At 45.7% G+C, this 21520-nt stretch overlaps 1 protein-coding gene across 1 annotated transcript in view; it reads right to left on the bottom strand.

Moving 5' to 3' along the window:
• Positions 1–21520, bottom strand: part of ARMH1 (armadillo like helical domain containing 1) — a 50765-nt gene that overhangs the window by 316 nt on the left and 28929 nt on the right. Inside the window, exons 8-12 of the mRNA XM_055403481.2 lie at positions 1019–1141; positions 855–927; positions 576–705; positions 418–495; positions 65–146 (exon numbers count right to left, since the gene is read on the bottom strand). Coding sequence (XP_055259456.2) covers positions 65–146; positions 418–495; positions 576–705; positions 855–927; positions 1019–1141 — 486 coding nt within the window. The remainder of the gene's footprint in view (positions 1–64; positions 147–417; positions 496–575; positions 706–854; positions 928–1018; positions 1142–21520) is intronic.

The following is a 21520-nucleotide window of genomic DNA, read 5'->3' as shown; positions in this document are numbered from 1 at the left end:
GGAGATGAGCCTGAGTCTGGGTGCCGCTGCACCTCTGGCCCAGGCCCCCTCACTCCCCACTTACCTCTGGTGACATTGACTTTATTGGCCGCCAAGATGTCCGCCTGAATGCTATCTATTTTCATGTACAGATTCTCGGCATTGCTCTGGGGACAGAAGCAAGGGAAACCTGGCTAGATGCCAGGGCAGCCTGGACATGGAGTTGGGCGTGGGCAGAGGGAGGCTGCAGGCTGCAGTCAGGCTCATAGCCTGACAGGATGGGCCAGAAAGGGAACGGAAGGGTGCCAGGTGGAGAAGCTCAAGCAGGGCAGTCCCTTCTGTGGCCTGCCCCAGCCGGATCTTGAGTGGGGTGTCCATGGGGGTGGGGGGAGGGCGGGAGTTGCGGCAGGCGCAGGGCCACTGTTTTGTCCCACTTACTAGGAAGAGCTTGTAGAGTTCCTCCCCCATGGACTTGCGCACGTGCTCCTCCACCACCGGGAATAACTGCACGAAGTACTGCGGGGGGCGGGCGGGGGTGGGGCGTGACTGCAGTGCCCGCGCGCCGTGCCCGCCCGCCGCCCTGCCGCCCCGTGCACCTCCAGCGTGAGGCTGGCCTGCCGCTGGCTGTTGCTGTGATCCGTGTTGCCCATGGCGGCCATCAGGCTGTGTATCACTCGCAGGTGCAGCATCTCCTCGGCCAGGGTCGTGTTGTGGCGCGCCAGGATCCTGGGCGGGGTGGGGTGGTGTGGGGGTGGGGGTGGGATTCGGGCTGCGGTGGTAGGGTGGGAGCCTTCGGCGGCTGGAGCCCTCCGCCAGCGCGCGGGCGGCGCTGAGCCCGGCTCGCCGCATCCGCCCACCACCTGCGGCCCGCTTACCCGATGGCCTTGGCGGCCGCGGCCTGCTGCAAAAACAGCGGCAGGTGGGCGGTGAGCTCGAGGACCGACGAGTCTGGAGGAGGGAGTGGCCGTGAGACTGGGAGGAACCCGCCTCTCCCTCCTGCCCCGCCAGGGCCCACCCCCCAATCCGAGCGGATCCCTACCGCTGACGATCTGGGACTGCAGTTTGCCGGTCTCCCTGAAGGACGGTATCAGTAGCGCCACGAGGCCCTTGAGCAGCGCCGGGCACACGTCGTAGTTGACCAGGTCCTTGATCAGCTCGATGGCTGGGGAAGGCAGAGGCGCTGGAGAAGCCGGCCGCTGCGCTCGCTCCCCACCCCGCAAGGAAGCACCCTCCCCCTTCTTGAGCGACCTTTCGTAGCTCCTCTTTCTGGCCAACAATGTGCCAGGCGTGGGGGCAGCCGGCCCTGCCCTCCTGGAACTGGTGGTTAAAGAGGAGAGGGAGGAGGGGGCCGAGGTCCCCCGGGATTCACAGAAGCAGCTAGAGCGGGAAGAGGAAGGGTCTGAGGCTTAGAGGCTGAAAAGGCTGAAGGCCGCGCGGAGGCAGGGCCGCCTTCCGCCTTTGGGATCTGGCAGGTTTTGTGGAGGAGGAAGGAAAGGTCTTCAGAGGGAGACAGGATGGGGAAAGACAGGGCGTGAGAAGGAGACAGAGCAGGTGGGTGGGGATGTGTGGCAGAACATGAGAAAAGAGGCAAGGCTGACGGAAGCTTAGAGAAACTTTGAGTTTCTGACGAACCCTTGTCGAGGCCTTGTTTGCCCAGGCTCTGCCGAGCGCCCCCGGTATCCCACTGCCGCTCGCCGCTTTGCACCAGCACGACCGCTGTTATCCCCGTTTTACATTTGAGGGGATGAGGCACAGAGGGGTAAAGCACTTGCCTAGGGTACCACAGCTAGGAAGTGGTGGAAGCAAAAGGAGGGAAAGATTGGGTTAGGAAGGAGGAGGGGACTAGAATTTATTGAGGGGATTTTCTGTAGCTACTTCCCAGTCGTTCGGCCAATCTGCATAGGATGCCTACTGTGCCCCTAGACCAGTTTGGTGACAAGTGCTCTGAACGGGGTCCGTGGGCTGTGGAAGTACCTGGGAAGATGGCGGAGGGCGGAATATTTTTGGAAGAAAAAGGAACCAGAGGGAGACAGAGCTGGATGGTAATGCGGTGGTACACCGGATAAACACGGTAGGGGGGTGCGTCGGGGTTTGCGGCGTGAAAGACAGAAATGCGCTTTCCCTCAGCTTGAGAGTCAGTGCCACCAGTCTCTCCACTTACTCCGAGGGGCAAAGTTGTTTCCCTGATTAGCTTATTTGAATATCAAAATGCAACGTTATATTATCTGTTTTAATAACTAAATTTCAGTTCAGTTCAGTCGCTCAGTTGTGTCCGACTCTTTGTGATCCCATGAATTGCAGCACGCCAGGCCTCCCTGTCCATCACCAGCTCCTGGAGTCTACCCAAACCCATGTCCATCCAGTCAGTGATGCCATCCAGTCATCTCATCCTCTGTTGTCCCCTTCTCCTGCCCCCAATCCCTCCCAGCATTAGGGTCTTTTCCAATGAGTCAACTCTTCACATGAGGTGGCCAAAGTACTGGAGTTTCAGCTTCAGCATCAGTCCTTCCAATGAACACCCAGGATCGATCTCCTTTAGGATGGACTGGTTGGATCTCCTTGCAGTCCAAGGAACTCTCAAGAGTCTTCTCCAGCACCACAGTTCAAAAGCATCAATTCTTCGGCGATCAGCTTTCTTCACAGTCCAACTCTCACATCCATACATGACCACTGGAAAAACCATAGCCTTGACTAGACGGACCTTGGTTGGCAAAGTAATGTCTCTGCTTTTTAATATGCTATCTAGGTTGGTCATAACTTTCCTTCTAAGGAGTAAGCATCTTTTAATTTCATGGCTGCAATCACCATCTGCAGTGATTTTGGAGCCCAAAAATAGTCTGACACTGTTTCTACTGTTTCCCCATCTATTTCCCATGAAGTGATGGGACCAGATGCCATGATCTTAGTTTTCTGAGTGTTGAGCTTTAAGCCAACTTTTTCACTCTCCTCCTTCACTTTTATCAAGAGACTTTTTAGTTCCTCTTCACTTTCTGCCATAAGAGTGGTGTCCTCTGCATATCTGAGGTTATTGATATTTCTCCTGGCAATCTTGATTCCACCTTGTGCTTCTTCCAGCCCAGCGTTCCTCATGATGTACTCTGCATATAAGTTAAATAAGCAGGGTGACAATATACAGCCTTGACGTACTCCTTTTCCTATTTACCCGTTTTATTTTCTTGTTAGGACATCTTACCCAGTAAGAACATGGTGATGGTGATGGTTTAGTTGCTAAGTCGTGTCCGACTCTTGTGACCCCGAGGACTGGAGCCTGCCAGGCTCCTCTGTCCATGGGATTTTCCAGGCAAGAATACTGGAGTGGATTGCCATTTCCTTCTCCAGGGGAATCTTTTGGACCCAGGAATGGAACCCGGGTCGCCTGCATTGCAGGCTGATTCCTGCATTGGAGGCGGATTCTTTACTGACAGCTACCAGGGAAGTAAGAACATATTTAGGGATAATTCTCTGCAATGGAAGAAAGGCTTTTGTTGGTAGGTGCAAAGGCACCACACGTCATAAGGGAGTATCTGGGAGAATGGGCACTGATGGTAGAGATATACATGCTTTCATGGTTCACTCTCTCCTCTGGTTACCTTTTGTGTCTTAGCAGAGACTTCTGTGAAGAAGCACAATTGATACTGGTGGTGTGATCTTTTGAGGTTTTACTTATTTGAAGCTAAATATATAGACTTTGTGGACTTCCTAGGTAGCTGAGTGGTAAGGAATCTACCTGCCAAGGAGACAGTTTCAGTCCCTGGGTTGGCATGATCTCCTGGAAAAGGAAATGGTAACCCACTCCAGTATTCTCTTGCCTGGAAAATCCCATGGACAGAGGAGCCTGGTGGGCTACATAGTCCATGGAGTCACAAAAGAGTCGAACATGACTCAACAATGGAACAACAATTCCTGATGTGTAGAAATACAGGTAGATTCTGAAAAGTAGAAGGTAGGCCCAACTTGCATTAGAAGGCAGTTTCAAGTTTAAGCTGTAGATTGGGAAATAGACTGTCTGGTTCCCTGCCCCCAGCTGTTAAGTGAGGCTCTACAGAAATTATTGGGCTTCCCTGATAGCTCAGTTGGTAAAGAATCTGCCTGCAATGCAGGAGACCCGGTTCAATTCCTGGGTTGGGAAGACTCCCTGGAGAAGGGACAGGCTACCAACTCCAGTATTCTGGCCTGGAGAATTTCATGGACTGTATAATCCATGGGGTCACAGAGTCGGACACAACTGAGCGACTTTTTTACTTTTCTTTTTCTCTACAGAAATTATATAGCAAGCTTACTTGTGAACATAGGTGCAAAAATTCTTCACAAAATATTAGCAAATTGAATCCAGCAGTATGTAAAAAGAATAATGTGCCATCTGGGAGTGCACATATATCATCTCCACAGAATAAAAAAGTTTGACAAAATTAAATCTCAATTTGATAAGAGCTATCTATAGAAAGCTATAACAAGCATCATACCTAATAGATGAAACATTGGAAATTTTCCCTTTTGGATGAGAAATAAGGCAACCTCCCACACTTTCCTCTCCAGGAAATCTTTAGTAAAGAGTAGAAGATAAACCATCTGAAGAGAAACCAGAGTACACTTAACTACATTTGCCACTGTTTTCTTAACTGATTATAACTCTCCAAGACTGGTATATTCCTGTACTATGGCCACTCCTCCAAGAAAATCTATAAAAGAGAATTTTGGAAAAGATGTACTATCTTTTTCTAATCTCTGGAAGAATTTGTGTAAACCTAGAATATTTTTTGTTGAATGTTTGATAGAATTCTCTGAATCTTCTGATCCTATGGAAAAATTAATTACTGAATAATTTTCTTTAATAGTTAGAGGGCTATTTGGGTTTTCTACTTCTAAGTCTGTTTTAGTAAATTTTATTTTCTAGCTGTTTTCATCTAAATTTTCAAACATATTGAAAGAAGTTTTCATTATATCATTAAAAATCATTTTAATGAATGTACCATCTATAATGATATCACCTTTTAAATTAATATTGATATTATGGGTTTTCTTTTCTTTTTTTTTGTATCAATTCCCTTTGCCCTCATATAGTATGGAAGTAACAGATGGATTTCATGACAAAGAGAAGTCCTGATTTCAGAGAACCTAAATGCTATATAATAGTCAGTAAGCATTCCTGCTCTTTGCTATTAAGGGGGAAACTATCTTTATTTTCCAAATCTGTTTGCCAAACAAACATCCTTGAAAATGTAGTCTGGAATGAAGAGCAGTAAGTATATCATTTACAATATATTCAGAAATGTGAAAGACCTGTCTCTATGGGAATTGTCCTAGGATTATTTTTCTTTTGGTAGAAGTAATCCTTTAGCAGACATACTGGCTCTGTTCCTGAATTTCCAGGGAAAGCATTCAGTCTTTTGTTATTAAGTATAATGTTAGCTGTAGATTTTTTTTTCCCCCCTGGTAGATGCCTTTTATCAAGTTGGGAAGTTCTCTCTCTCTTTTCCGTTTTTTTTTTGATCATGCCATGTGGCTTGCATGATCTTAGTTCCCCAACCAGGGATTAAACCCAGGCCCTTGGAAATGAAAGTGTGGAGTCCTAAGCACTGTACTGCCAGGGAATACCCAGGGAAGCCCTTTTCTAGTCCTATTTTTCAGAGCATTTTTAATTACAAATGAGTGTTAAATTTTGTCACATGTATTTTCTGCACTGATTGATCTAATAATGTGATTTTTCTTTAGTCTGTTAACTTGGTAGATTAAATTGTTGATTTTGGGATATCGAACCAGCCTTGCATTGTTGGAATAAATCTTACTTGGTCTCAGCCTATTTTTCCCAATCACAGAATCAAAGAATTATTCTCCCAGGAGTAAAATTCTCAAGGATGTCTGGTGCTACCTCTTCCAGTTCTTGGCAGTCTGGGGCAGGCCTTCTGGGGCAGCCCTTTTCCCTTGTGGACCAACCTGATTCAGAAACAGCTGGCACTGCTTCTGCACTTTCTCTTGCATCCAGTTTTACTGAGATAGCCCTTGCAGTCCCAGCTATGCTTCACTCCAACCTCTGATTACTCAGGTATGGTTCTAATTTGGAATCACAGAGACAGCAACAGTGTGGAGGGAAAGCCACCAGTACACTGAACCTCCCTGGATCCCCCCAAACGCTTTTCCACTTGGACAAAAATGAAGCCTCTGGGATGCCTCTGGACACTTGGCAGCTCTAGCCTAGCGCCACGATACCCAAGTCTTTCTCACTTGTTCTTTGTTTGGTCATGAAACCTTTTCTTCCTTTTTCTTGAATTAGTGCTGCTTAGTTTTGGGGTCTGAGTAGTTATTTCCTCCTTATATCTGACTACAGGGGCCTGGTGAACTACAGCACAGCTCTCAGTACTAGCTGGGTACTTGTCAGGCACAAGCTGGTGGCACCTTAGTGTCAGGATGCCCTGGAAAAACTCCCTCCCTGTACTTCAGAGAGTTCTTCCTGCATCAAGAAGTGATTCGGTGAACATTCAGGGTAAAAATGAATAGATGAAGGTATTTCAGTGACATTTCCCTGACCAACAATGGCATTCTCCACCCATGTGGGACCAAGCTCTTCAGGAGACAAATATCTGGTTCTGTCTGTTCACTTTACACCAATGCTTGAGGCTTAATTGATTATGTATCTGCTCCTTGATTATGCATGTAGATCCTTTACAAAATAAAAATTTATTCACTGAATCACTTTTGATTGAGTTTTAAATTTCAGCTGTCTCTGTTTACACCCAAAGTGGAAGTGCTAGTTCCTGCCCAAATGTCTCCTAAAGAACCACAGCCAGTTACAACTCTATAGCCTGTGCTAGTTACTCATTGTATCAGACTCATTCAGAAAGCAGAAGGAACAGGAGCCCTTTGGCAGCTTTGCCTGAAGTCTGTGGTGCTGATGACATCCAGCTGGCCTAAATTGAAGCTGCCATGGATTTATTAATTGGTTGATTCATTCATCTAACAAAATACTTCTTGAGCATCTTCTCTGTGCCAGATCCCTGTGCTAGGGTTATCAGGAAGCCTAAGATACAATCTCCGCCCTCAGTGATGACACAGTTCAATGGGGAGTACCAGTAAAGAAACTGGCATTTATGATATGTTAAAAGAGCCACAGGAACAGCTGGGCTGGTGTGAGGGCATGTTGAGGGGGTGGAGAAGGTAGCAGTGAACTAGCAAGGCCATGAGGAGAAGAGAAGGAAGGAAGAATGTGGCGGGTGCCATGTTGGATAGTGTGTGCCACCCTGGTGGCCAGGCAAACTGGGAGGTGTGGCTGGCACACAGGGTGCCAGATCATTGAGTGAGAGCCAAGGCTGTGAGATGGATGGTAGAGCTAAGACAAGTCAGCCTCAGCTTCTGGAGGCTTTGCATGCACCCACCACCCTATAGAGCAGATATTTTCTCATCTTTCATTTCAGAGAAGACTTAAGACTCAGAAATTTTGACGTTTGCCCCAGGTCAAATAGCTAATGAGTAGTGAAATAACTCTGTTGGACTCCAAAACTCATATTCTTCTCCGTTAAACTAAGCCCCTATGCATCCTCTTTGGTGGAGGACCAGGTAAAGAGACTGTGGGCACCATGAGGACGAGATGGAGGTCAGTATAGATGTGAGAAATACAAAGACTTGAATTACAGCAGTGGAGACAGAATGGAGAAGGGGGAGCAGATCTGAACGACACTGAGTTGGGGTTGACTGGTCTTGTTAGAAGCTGGTTGAAGGTGGGAAGCAAGAGGAGATGATGATTACCCACATGTCTAGCCTGCGTTGATTGGGTGCTTGTTTTGCTGAGACTGGGACCTCAGAGAATGAAAGGTTTGGAGTAGGAATATCAGGATTCTAGTTCTGAACATGGTCAGTGACATCTGAGGGGAGATGTCTAGAAGGCAAGTGAATATGAGGGTCAGGCCCTCAGGCTCAGGAGCGAGATTTCAGCTGCACAGCAGCCACCCAGTCACTCTGACCTTCAACCACAAAACCGAAGTGATAGTGATGCCTGCCTCATCAGCTTGTTGTGAGGACTCAGTGAGGAAAGAGCTAGAGCAGAACTTAGCATATAGTCAATAACTCTATCTAAAGGTGTCACTGCTGTTTGGTCTCTTAAGTCGTGTTGACTCTCTTGGACCCCGTGGACTGCAGCATGCCCAGCTTCCCTGTCCTTCACTATATCCCAGAGTTGGCTCAAACTCATGTCCATTGATCGGTGATGCCATCCAACCATCTCATCCTCTGATGAGATGCCTTCACTCTTTCCCAGCAGCAAGGTCTTTTCCAGTGAGTCGGGTCTTTGCATCAGTTGGTCAAAGTACTGGAACTTCAGCTTCAGCATCAGTCCTTCCAGTGAATATTCAGGGTTGATTTCCTTTAGGACTGAGTGGTTTGATCTCTTTGCTGTCCAAGGAACTTTTGAGAGTTTTCTCCAGCACCACAATTCTAAAGCATCAATTCTTCAGCACTCAGCATCAATTCTTCAGCACTCAGCTTTCTTTCGGAGAAGGCAATGGCAAGACACTCCAGTACTCTTGCCTAGAAAATCCCATGGATGGAGCAGCCTGGTAGGCTGCAGTCCGTGGGGTCGCTAAGGGTCGGACGCGACTGAGCGACTTCACTTTCACTTTTCACTTTCACACATTGGAGAAGGAAATGGCAACCCACTCCAGTGTTCTTGCCTGGAGAATCCCAGGGACAGGGGAGCCTGTTGGGCTTCCGTCTATGGGGTCACACAGAGTCGGACATGACTGAAGTGACTTAGCAGCAGCAGCAGCAGCTTTCTTTATGGTCCAACTCTCACATCCATACATGACTACTGGAAAAAGCTTTGATTGTATGAACTTTTGTTGGCAGAGTGATGTCTCTGCTTTTTAATATGCTATCTAGGTTTGTCATAGCTTTTCTTCCAAAGAGCAAGTATCTTTTAATTTCATGGCTGCACTCACCATCCACAGTGATTTTGGAGCCCAAGAAAATTAAATCTGTCGCTGTTTCCATCTATTTGTGAGCTATTATTATTTCCTTCTTTTATACTCAAACCCCTCATGTGCAAAAAGTGAGACTGAAATGATTACCTTCTGACCAGGAGATGCTCCCTGGACTCTAAGCTTACTGGATTGTCTTCCGTTCCGTCGCTCAGTCGTGTCCGACTCTTTGCGACCCCGTGGACTGTAGCCTACCAGGCTTCTCCGTCCATGGGATTCTCCAGGCAAGAATACTGGAGTGGGTTACCGTTTCCTTCTCCAGGGGATCTTCCCGACCCAGGGATCGAACCCGGGTCTCCCGCATTGGAGGCAGACGCTTTAACCTCTGAGCCACCAGGGAAGCCCTTGCCTTTGTATATTTGAAATGTAAATATGTACCAAAAGAACTTTGCCATGAGAAGCAACATATTTAGTATCAGCTGCTTGTAACTCACTTTAATTAAACTTTGTTGTTGTTTAGTCACTATGTTGTGTCCAATTCTTTTGCGACCCTATTCTTCTATAGCCTGCAAGGCTCCTGTGTCCATGGGACTTCCCAGGCAAGAATACTGGAGTGGGTTGCCATTTCCTACTCCAAGAGCTATTATTTCTATCATTATACATGGTAATTAAAACCACGGGAGTGGGTGAGGTGCCACAGAACCAAAAGGAAAAGAAGAGAAGACGACCTGGGATTGAATCCTAGGAGAAAAAGAAACCAACACCTAAGGGACTGGTGGAAGAACAGGAAAGTATGAAGGGCTAAGAAGTAGTATCCAGAGAGAAAGGAGGAAGCCAGGACAGTGTGGGTCTGGGAAGGAAGGGATCAGAGTCCTCAGGGAGGAGGAGGTGATCAGGAGGGTTTGGAATTGAGAGCTCATGCCCAGTGAGGCTGAGAAGCAGCTCTGCAGGGCCCATGCCCGTTAATTTGACAAGGAACACACTGGGTCCCTGTCAACTACAGCGCTGGCGCTGACTGAGACGGCAGTAAACAAAACGTGCAAGGAGCGTGCCACCAACGCTGGAAGGAGACTACAGTGCAAGGGGAAGGGTTCCTCAGTCCAAAGAGGGGCCACAGAGCCCATAGCCTGTCAGCACCGAAAGAAAGCTCTGTGATCACCTGCGTGACAGATGCAGAAACCCAGAACAAAGACTTGCCCCGGGGGATCTCAGTGAATAGGAGACAGAGCTGTAGCAGCAGGCTTCACGTCCATGTGTGTAAGAAATAGCACTGCATCTGGGAATTGTGGCTCTGTCAGGCAACCGTTTCCAGCGCTCTCAGCTCTGAGGAAGTTAGTTTTTATAGAGCTGCAGTCCGTGGGGTCGCTAAGGGTCGGACACGACTGAGCGACTTCACTTTCACACATTGGAGAAGGAAATGGCAACCCACTCCCAGTGTTCTTGCCTGGAGAATCCCAGGGACGGGGGAGCCTGGTGGGCTTCCGTCTATGGGGTCACACAGAGTCGGACACGACTGAAGTGACTTAGCAGCAGCAGCAGCAGCTCCTAGAGCTGGCGAAAACCAGCTGTCCTTTTCTTCACACCCATGCAAGACTGCCACCTACTGGTCACACTTAAGAAGTCCACGTCAGTGCCATCCATACAGAGCTTTGCTTCCCTTTCCAGTAGCTCTGGGGAATGGCTAACCACTTCAGTATTCTTGCCCGGGAAATCCCATGTACAGAGCAGCCTGGCGGGCTACACTCCATAGGGTCGCAAAAAGTCCGACTGAACGACTTTCACTAAAATTTCGCTTACCGCAAGGTGCGGACGGAAAGAAATATGTCCACAAAGTTTTCAGTATGTCTCCTTTCAAGAGGTGGAGCCCAATTCTCTCCTCCCCTTGTGGGTGGGGTCAGCTTAGTGACTGCCTTCCAATGAAGAGAGTAAAACAGAAGTGACATATGCAGCTTCTGAAATTAGATTATAAAAGATACTGGAGCTTCCTCTTTGCTGTCTCTTGGATCACTTGCTCCAGGAGAAGCCAGCTGAAATATTGTCAAAATACTCAAGCAGCCTTATAGCAAGATCCACGTGGTGAAGAACAGAGGCTTCCTGCTGACAGCCAGCACTAGCTTGCCAAGTGAGTAAGTGAGCCACCCTGGAAGTGGGTCCTCCAGGCCTGGTCACACCTTTGGATGATGATAGCCCCAGCTGACCGCCTGACTGCAACCATATGACACACCTTGAGCCAGAACCACTCAGTTAAGCTGCTCCCAGAATCCTGATCCACAAAAACTGTGGGAGATAATAAATGTTCATCCTTTAAGCTACTGGATTTTAGGGTGATTTATTATATAAGCAATAGGTAATGAATATAGATGGACTGATTTAACAGCTTTTGCGGATTCCTGCAAAGTTTGAATATAACGTCTTTCATGTTGCCTTCATGGCAGCAATTTTAAGGAATCTTCATTTGTCTTTGCCTGAGCTCTCTGAGGCTGCAGTGGCAGTGGGTCAGGGGCAAGGAGGGGAGAAGGAGACCTGATGAGGGAACTTGCTGGAGGTCACCATGCTACATGGCCTAGACTGCCCATCCTTGAGAGAAGAGGGGATGGGAGGGGGTTCAGCAGAGAAAGGGAGCGCAAGGACCAGAGAAGGGGGCCAGTGAAGGGTAGCAAGTGGGTATGGAGGGGCAGAACCTCTGAAAACTCAGACGTTCCGGCTCCTCCCAGCTCTCTTAGGCCCTCCAATACAACCAAGAGGAGCTGCTATACACTTTAACTTTTTTATTTTTATTTTTTGACTGCACTGGGTCTTCATTGTGGTGCTTGGGCCTCTCCAGTTGTGATGCTCGGGTTTCATTGCCCCACGACATGTGGGATCTTAGTTCCCCAACCAGGGATCGAACCTGTGTTCCCTGTATTGGAAGGCAGATTCTTAACCACTGGGATACCAGGGAAGTCCTTATACTTTAAATATTTAAAGTAAACATATTTTCAGTAAGTTGGTGATTTGGTGAACTGGGCACTCAGCAAATTGGTCGTCTGGTCAGTTGATTTTTGGGTAAGCATACATTTGGCAAATTAATTTACAGTGATGGGTCAGTTTCTTATTAAATCATACATAGTAATTTTTATGATCCTAAGATAATAATTTATTTGTAACAGATACTAATATATTTACCCACAAAGATATATATTTCAGATTCCTAACAGAATTAATTTCTCCTTCCAAAAAAGTTTGTGACTTTGACATTTCTCTTCTTTAGGGAGGGAGACCAGTGAGTGATGATTAAGTCCCCATCTGCCACTAATTCCTGGAATAGCAATCCTCCCTGGGAGGAAACTGCCATTTTTCACTTCAGAGTCATTATAAATGGAGATAAATTCCAGGCAGGACCACTTTGGAGAAGTCCCCCCCTTAATTTTAATTTTGACTCTTTTAGGTTGAATGGGATCATTATTTAAAAAAAAATTCTAAAATCTTAATTCTTTTGGGGAAAAAATCCTCAGAAATTAGCAGATGTAGGTGTCAGAACCTTTTCCCTGGTTATTTCTATGAGAAAGTGAATAACAGATGAGAATGGACAATCAGAATCTGCTGCAGTGGGGACCAGAAAGCCATGACTTGGTCCCAGGTTTCCTCTTCCACTCTTTGTAAGAACCGGGAAGGGCAAGGCATTCCCCACGACCTTCAAGACGGGGCTCCTGGGGCTCCCTGAACCATGGGTCCTCCCGGGGCCCCTGCATGGCTGTGGGGGAGACTTAGTTACAAAATCCAGCTCAGCCAGACAGACCTTTTTCAGGAAACTGCATGAGAATATTGAGAAAGGGAAGAAAGAGAAAGAAAGAGAAGCTTATCTCATGTAGACAGACATAGAGCCAGCACCACACATGTGCCCCAGGTGCCACACGTCCCACTGCAGTCGTTTTAAAACTTGGTCATAAAATTTTTTGATCCTCCTCCCATCAAGAGGTAGAAGCTGTTTGCTTCCCTTGAGTCTGGGCAGGAAGTGACACTATGTGACTTATGAAGCTAGGTCAAGAGATGCTATGCAGCTTTGATCTGGAATGTCTTGGAAGCTTGTTCAGGCTGCCCTCTCTCAGAATCTGGCCACTGAGCTCAGAGAAACCTAAGCCACAGAGCTACAGGGAGAGGCCACATGAAGGTGTGCTGCAGGGCACAGGCCCAGCTCTGAGCCCCACCTTCAAGACCCAGCACAAGTCCCAGTCTGCTGGTGCAGCTCAAGGCTGGGACTAGGGCAAGGCAAGTGAGGCATCTGCCTGTGCTGAAAAATTTAAGGGAGGGGCCCAAATCCAGTAATCAAGAAAGATACTTTTTAATGCAATTAAAAAATGAATGCAAGGGGCTTCCCTGGTTGTCCAATGGTTGAGAATCTGCCTCCCAATTCAGGGGACAAGGGGTTGATCCCTGATCAGGGAACTAAGATCCCACAAAGCTGAGAAGCACTAAGCCCTCAAACCGCAACTAGAGAGGCCCACATGCCACAGTGACTGAGCCCCTGTGCTCTAGAACTTGTGCTCTGCAACAAGAGAAGCCACCACAGTGAGAAGCCTGGAAGCTTCAATGAAGACCCAGTGCAGCCAAAAAAAAAAAAAAGGCAAAACAATTTATGATGAACAACCTATCAAAAAAAGAATCGGTAAGGGCTTCCCTGGTGGTACAGTGGATGAGAATCCACCTGCCAATGCAGGGGACACAGTTCAATCCCTGGTCTGGGAAGATTCCACATGCTGCTGAGCAGCCAAGTCCTTGTGCCACAACTACTGAGCCTGTGCTCTAGAACCCACCAGCCACAACTGCTGAAGCATATGTGCCTAACACTTGTGCTCTGAAACAAGAGAAGCCACCTCAATAAGAAGCCTGCACACTGCAACGAAGAAAACTAGTTTTCTCTAGTTGTTTGCGGCAACTAGAGAAAACTGTGTGCAGCAACAAAGATCCAGTGCCACCAAAAATAAAAACAAAAGCAAAAAGAAAACACAGCATCAGTAAGAGTGCCACATGGAACCATACTGGAGCCTGAGAGAAAAGGAAAATCAGTAAGCTTCACTCTTTCAGCTGAGGCCCTGGATCTCATGGAGCAGAGATAATTTATCTCCGCGACATCATGTTCACATTCCTGACCTACATAATATGTGAAAATAAAATAGTGATCGTTTTACGACACCAAAATTGGGGTGGCTTGTTATAAGAAGTAGGTAACCAGAATACTCATCCTCTGCTTGAGAATCTTACCATTTCCTACCTTCCTTCTCTTTTCCCTCTTCTGAAACCTGTGCCTTGTTCTTAAGAACTCTCAGAAAGAGTCACTTAAGACACACAGCCTCCATGTAGCCATTTAGGCTGAAAACACTAGGTATTTCAAATTCTATTCCCATTATCATGACTGTTAGTACAAATTAGGGTATACACAATTCAGTCATCTCAATTTATTTGGTTCAACAAGTGTTTAAGAGCTTACTCTTGCCAGTGCCCTTTAGGCATTAGGGATACAACTGTAAACAGAGAAGATGAAGTCTCAGCTCTTCTGGAACGGACTTTCTAACAGAGCACAGACAATAAACAAAGAAATGAGGTCATTTTCGAAGGAGATAAATGCTATGATGTAAGATGATGGAGAAAGACCTAGAGGGATGGTGGGAAGGAATGGGGAAGCTTACAGAGAGTGGTTGGAAGGCCTCTCTCAGAAGTGACATCTGAGATGACACTTGCAATTTGAGAAGCTGCCCATCAATTCAAGGCCTAGGGCTCAGCAAGCCATGGCAAGCAGACAGTTCATGCCAGGTGCAATGGGAAGCTAAGCAGTGATGTTGCCTAATTAATGTTTTAAAAATGATAGTGACTGTAGTAGGGGAATGGACTGCAGGGGCCCAGAATGGAAGCAGAAAGATAAACTAGGAGACAGTGAGAGAGCCAAACAACACTCAGTTGTGGATGTGACTGGTGATAGAAGTAAAGTCCGATGTTGTAAAGAGCAACATTGCATAGGAACCTGGAATGTTAGGTCCATGAGTCAAGGTAAACTGGAAGTGGTCAAACAGGAGATGGCAAGAGTGAACATCAACATTTTAGGAATCAGCGAACTAAAATGGGCTAGAATGGGTGAATTTAACTCAGATGACCATTGTATCTACTACTGTGAGTAAGAATCCCTTAGAAGAAATGGAGTAGCCATCATAGTAAACAAAAGAGTCTGGAATGCAGTACTTGGATGCAACCTCAAAAATGAGAATGATCTCTGTTCATTTCCAAGGCAAACCATTCAATATCACAGTGATCCAAGTTGATACCCTGACCTGAAGAAGCTGAAGTTGAATGGTTCTATGAAGACCTACAAGACCTTCTAGAACTAACACCCAAAAAAGATGTCCTTTTCATTATAGGGGACAGGAATGCAAAAGTAAAAAGTCAAGAAATACCCGGTGAAAGAAAGTGAAAAGTGAAGTCGCTCAGACGTGTCCGACTCCTTGAAACCCCATGGACTGCAGCCCACCAGGCTCCTCTATCCGTGGAATTTTCTAGGCAATAGTACTGGAGTGAGTTGCCATTTCCTTCTCCAGGGGATCTTCCTGACCCAGGGATCGAACCTGGGTCTCCTGCATTGCAGACAGAAGCTTTAACGTCTGAGCCACCAGGGAATCCCAACCAACTTGTTGTGACCCCAAGGGCTATACAGTCCATGAGATTCTCCAGGCCAGAATACTGGAATGGGTAGCAGTCCCCTTCTCCAGGGGATCTTCCCAACCCAGGGATCAAACCCAGGTATCCTGCATTGCAGGTGGATTCTTTACCAGCTGAGCCACAAGGGAAACCCTGAAATACTTGTAGTAACAGGCAAATTTGACCTTGGAGTATAGAATGAAGCAGAGCAAAGGCTAACAGAGTTCTGCCAAGAGAACGCACTGGTCATAGCAAACACCCTCTTCCAACAACACAAGAGAAGACTCTACACATGAAGAGCACCAGATGGTCAATACTGAAATCAGGTTGATTATATTCTTTGCAGTCAAAGATGGAGAAGCTCTATACAGTCAGCAAAAACAAAACTGGGAGCTGACTGTGGCTCAGATCATGAACTCCTTATTGCCAAATTCAGACTTAAATTTCAGAAAGTAGGGAAAACCACTAGACCATTCAGGTATGACTTAAATCAAATCCCTTACAATTATACAGTGAAAGTGAGAAATAGATTCAAGGGATTAGATCTGATAGACAGAGTGCCTGAAGAACTATGGACAGAAGTTCATGACATTGTACAGGAGGCAGTGATCAAGACCATCCCCAAGAAAAAGAAATGCAAAAAGGCAAAATGGTTGTCTGAGGAGGCCTTACGAATAGCTGTGAAAAGAAGAGAAGTGAAAGGCAAAGGAGAAAAGGAAAGATATAAGCATCTGAATGCAGAGTTCCAAAGAATAGCAAGGAGAGATAAGAAAGCCTTCCTCAGTGATCAATGCAAAGAAATAGAGGAAAACAATAGAATGGGAAAGACTAGAGATCTCTTCAAGAAAATTAGAGATACCAACATTTCATGCTGAGATGGGCTCAATAAAGGACAGAAATGGTATGGACCTAACAGAAGCAGAATATATTAAGAAGAGGTGGCAAGAATACACAGAAGTACTGTACAAAAAAGATCTTCACAACCTAGATAATCACGATGGTGTGATCACTCAGCTGGAGTCAGACATCCTGGAATTCGAAGTCAAGTGGGCCTTAGGAAAAATCACTATGGACAAAGCTAGTGGAGGTGATGTAATTCCAGTTGAGCTATTTCAAATCCTAAAAGATGATGCTATAAAAGTGCTGTACTCAATATGCCAGCAAATTTGGAAAACAGCATGGCCACAGGACTGGAAAAGGTCAGTTTTCATTTTAATACCAAAGAAAGGCAATGCCAAAGAATGTTCAAACTACCGCACAATTGCACTCATCTCACATGCTAGCAAAGTAATGCTCAAAATTCTCCAAGCCAGGCTTCAATAGTACGTGAACAATGAACTTACAGATGTTCAAGCTGGGTTTAGAAAAGGCAGAGGAACCAGAAAACAAATTGCCAACATCTATTGGATCATCAAAAAAGCAAGAGAGTTCCAGAAGACATCTATTTGTGCTTTATTGACTGCCAAAGCCTTTGACTGTGTGGATCAAAACAAACTGTGGAAAATTCTTAAAAAGATGAGAATACCAGACCACCTGACCTGCCTTTTGAGAAATCTGTATGAAGGTCAGGAAGCAACAGTTAGAACTGGACAAGGAACAACAGACTGCTTCCAAATCAGGAAAGGAGTATGTCAAGGCTGTATATTGTCACCCTGCTTATTTAACTTATATGCAGAATACATCATAAGAAACGCTGGGCTGGATGAAGCATAAGCTGGAATCAAGATTGTCGGAAGAAATATCAATAAACTCAGATATGCAGATGACACCACCATTATGCAGAAAGTGAAGAAGAACTAAAGAGCCTTCTGATGAAGGTGAAAGAAGAGAGTGAAAAAGTTGGCTTAAAAGTCAACATTCAGAGAACTAAGATAATGGCATCTGGTCCCATTGGTTCATGGCAAATAGTGGGGAAACAATGGAAACAATGGGAGACTTTATTTTTGGGCTCCAAAATCACTGCAGATGGTGACTGCAGCCATGAAATTAAAAGATGCTTGCTCCTTGGAAGAAAAGTTATGACCAACCTAGACAGCATATTAAAAAGCAGAGACATTACTTTGCCAACAAAGATCCATCTAGTCAAAGCTATGGTTTTTCCAGTAGTCATGTCTGGATGTGAGAGTTGGACTACAAAGAAAGTTGAGTGCCAAAGAATTTATGCTTTTGAACTGTGGTGTTGGAGAAGACTCCCTTGGACTGCAAGGAGATCTAACCAGTCCATCCTAAAGGAAATCAGTTCTAAATATTCATTGGAATGACTGATCTGTAGCTGAAACTCCAATACTTTGGCCACCTGATGGGAAGAACTGACTCATTGGAAAAGACCCATGCTTGGAAAGATTGAAGGCGAGAGAAGGGGACAACAGAGGATGAGATGGTTGGATGGCATCACCGACTCAATGGACAAGAGTTTGAGTAAACTCTGGGAGTTGGTGATGGACAGGGAGGTCTGGTGTGCTGCAGTCCATGGGGTTGCAAAGAGTTGGACATGACTGAGCAGCTGAACTGAACTGAATTGACAGAATAAATTCCTAGGCAGGTTGAGAAGAAGTCCTGGGTCCCCGAGGAGGAGAAAAGGGTCTGGGGCTCTCAAGGAGGAGATAGGGGTCTGGAATTCTCAAGGAGGAGGAAATGACAAATATTTTTTTCTACATTCCTTAGTAAGGATTTTATAACAATAATATATCCTGCTTGAGGACATGTTTCTCCTTCCAGAAAACCTTCTGACTAATCCTGTTATCTTAAAATGTATATTATGGGAGTGGGTCTAGTAAGGTCTTTACAACCTTGAGACATTCTTTTGACTTATTGTAATAACCAATTAAAAAGTAGATAATTACCTTGCTAAGACTAGGGGTTGGAGCACTCTCTGTCCCCTTCTGATATCTGTGTCAGAAGCTTCGTCTGTCCCTTTCTCACTTTAATAAAACTCTGCTGCAAATTTGGCCTTGGAGCACGGAATGAAGCAGGGCAAAGGCTAATAGAGTTTTGTCAAGAGAATGCACTGGTCATAACAAACACCCTCTTCCAACAACACAAGAGAAGGCTCTACACATGGACATCACCAGATGGTCAACACTGAAATCAGATTGATTATATTCTTTGCAGCCAAAGATGGAGAAGCTGTATACAGTTAGCAAAAACAAGACCAGGAGCTGACTGTGACTCAGATCATGAACTCCTTATTGCCAAATTCAGACTTAAATTGAAGAAAGTAGGGAAAACTACTAGACCATTCAGGTATGACCTAAATCAAATCCCTTATGATTATACAGTGGAAGAGAGAAATAGATTTAAGGGACTAGATCTGATAGATAGAGTGCCTGATGAACTCTGGACGGAGGTTCATGACATTGTAAAGGAGACAGGGACCAAGACCATCCCCATGGAAAAGAAATGCAAAAAAGCAAAATGGCTGTCTGAGGAGGCCTTACAAATAGCTGTGAAAAGAGAAGAAGTGAAAAGCAAAGGAGAAAAGGAAAGATATAAGCATCTGAATGCAGAGTTCCAAAGAATAGCAAGGAGAGATAAGAAAGCCTTCCTCAGTGATCACTGCAAAGAAATAGAGGAAAACAACAGAATAGGAAAAACAAGAGATCTCTTCAAGAAAATTAGAGATTCCAAGGGAACATTTCATGCAAAGATGGGCTCGATAAAGGACAGGAATGGTAGGGACCTAACAGAAGCAGAAGATATTAAGAAGAGGTGGCAAGAATACACAGAAGAACTGTACAAAAAAGATCTTCACGACCAAGATAGTCACGATAACGTGATCACTGACCTAGAGCCAGACATCTTGGAATGTGAAGCCAAGTGGGCCTTAGAAAGCATCACTAGGAACAAAGCTAGTGGTGGTGATGGAATTCCAGTTGAGCTATTTCAAATCTTGAGAGATGATGCTGTGAAAGTGCTGCACTCAATATGCCAGCAAATTTGGAAAACTCAGCAGTGGCCACAAGACTGGAAAAGGTCAGTCTTCATTCCAATCCCAAAGAAAGGGAATGCCAAAGAATGCTCAAACTACCGCACAATTGCACTCATCTCACACGCTAGTAAAGTCATGCTCAAAATTCTCCAAGCCAGGTTTCGGCAATATGTGAACCGTGAAATCCCAGATGTTCAAGCAGATTTTAGAAAAGGCAGAGGCACCAGAGATCAAATTGCCAACATCCGCTGGATCATGGAGAAAGCAAGAGAGTTCCAGAAAAACATCTATTTCTGCTTCATTGACTATGCCAAAGCCTTTGACTGTGTGGATCACAATAAACTGTAGAACATTCTGAAAGAGATGGGAATCCCAGACCACCTGACCTGCCTCTTGAGAAACCTGTATGCAGGTCAGGAAGCAACAGTTAGAACTGGACATGGAACAACAGGCTGGTTCCAAATAGGAAAGGGAGTGCATCAAGGCTGTATATTGTCACCCTGCTTATTTAACTTATATGCAGAGTACATCATGAGGAACGCTGGGCTGGAAGAAGCAGAAGCTGGAATCAAGATTGCTGGGAGAAATATCAATAATCTCAGATATGCAGATGACACTACCCTTATGGCAGAAAGTGAAGAGGAACTCAAAAGCCTCTTGATGAAAGTGAAAGAGGAGAGTGAAAAGGTTGGCTTGAAGCTCAACATTCAAAAAACAAAGATCATGGCATCTGGTCCCATCACTTCATGGGAAATAGATGGAAAAACAGTGGAAACTGTGTCAGACTTTATTTTTTTGGGCTCCAAAATCACTGCAGGTGCTGATTGCAGCCATGAAATTAAAAGACGCTTACTCCTTGGAAGGAAAGTTATGATCAACCTTGATAATATATTAAAAAGCAGAGACATTACTTTGCCAACCAAGGTCCATCTAGTCAAGGCTATGGTTTTTCCCATAGTCATGTATGGATGTGAGAGTTGGACTGTGAAGAAAGCTGATTGCCAAAGAATTGATGCTTTTGAACTGTGGTGTTGGAGAAGACTCTTGAGAGTCCCTTGGACTGCAAGGAGATCCAACCAGTCCATTCTAAGGGAGATCGATCCTGGGTGTTCATTGGAAGGACTGATGCTAAAGCTGAAACTGCAATACTTTGGCCACCTCATGCGACGAGTTGACTCACTGGAAAAGACTCTGATGCTGTGAAGGGTTGGTGGCGGGAGGAGAAGGGGACCACAGAGAATGAGATGGCTGGATGGCATCACCAACTCTGTGGACATGAGTTTGAGTGAACTCCGGGAGTTGGTGATGGACAGGGAGACCTGGCGTTTTGTGATTCATGGGGTCCCGGAGAGTCGGACACGACTGAGCGACTGAACTGAACTGACACAAAACCTCTTGAGTGAGTAGGCCCGGTCCCTGGTCCCGAAGTGAAATCTTCTTCTTTGGAGATCACAAATCTGACACCATTCATTGTAAATTATCATCTTGGGTGCTCATCCGGGATCTTCAGAACAAGGTAAGAACACTCAGAACTTTAGACTCTCTGCCTTCTCAGTATACACGCTTTCTGCTTTACTTTACTGACTCTACAGTATGCCTGTGAGAGTGAATGACATGCCCTGTTTGAAGCAAGTGATGAGCCCTGCTCTGTGGTTTTGCGGTGCCTCTTAATGACTGAAGGCAGCCCCAGAAAGGAGAACCCTGTTGGGAGATTAATCCGACCTGCCAATGCCAAGAGACACCCAAAGTCCCTGTGAGGGGAGCGACCAGAAATGGGTGAAGCGTGTGGACTGAACTTTACTTTCTCGGTAACCTTTTCCTGGTCTCTTTGACCATTTCATAATTGTTTGGGGAATTAGAACTGCAGATGGTCAACACCGAAATCAGATTGATTATATTCTTTGCAACCAAAGATGGAGAAGCTGTATACAGTTAGCGAAAACAAGACCAGGAGCTGACTGTGGCTCAGATCATGAACTCCTTATTGCGAAATTCAGACTTAAATTGAAGAAAGTAGGGAAAACCACTAGACCATTCAGAT

This window comes from Moschus berezovskii, chromosome 4, assembly GCF_049115385.1.
Source record: "Moschus berezovskii isolate FMDL1 chromosome 4, NW_MosBer_1.0, whole genome shotgun sequence".
Lineage (NCBI taxonomy): Eukaryota > Metazoa > Chordata > Mammalia > Artiodactyla > Moschidae > Moschus > Moschus berezovskii.
This window is presented reverse-complemented; position numbering and strand designations above follow the sequence as displayed.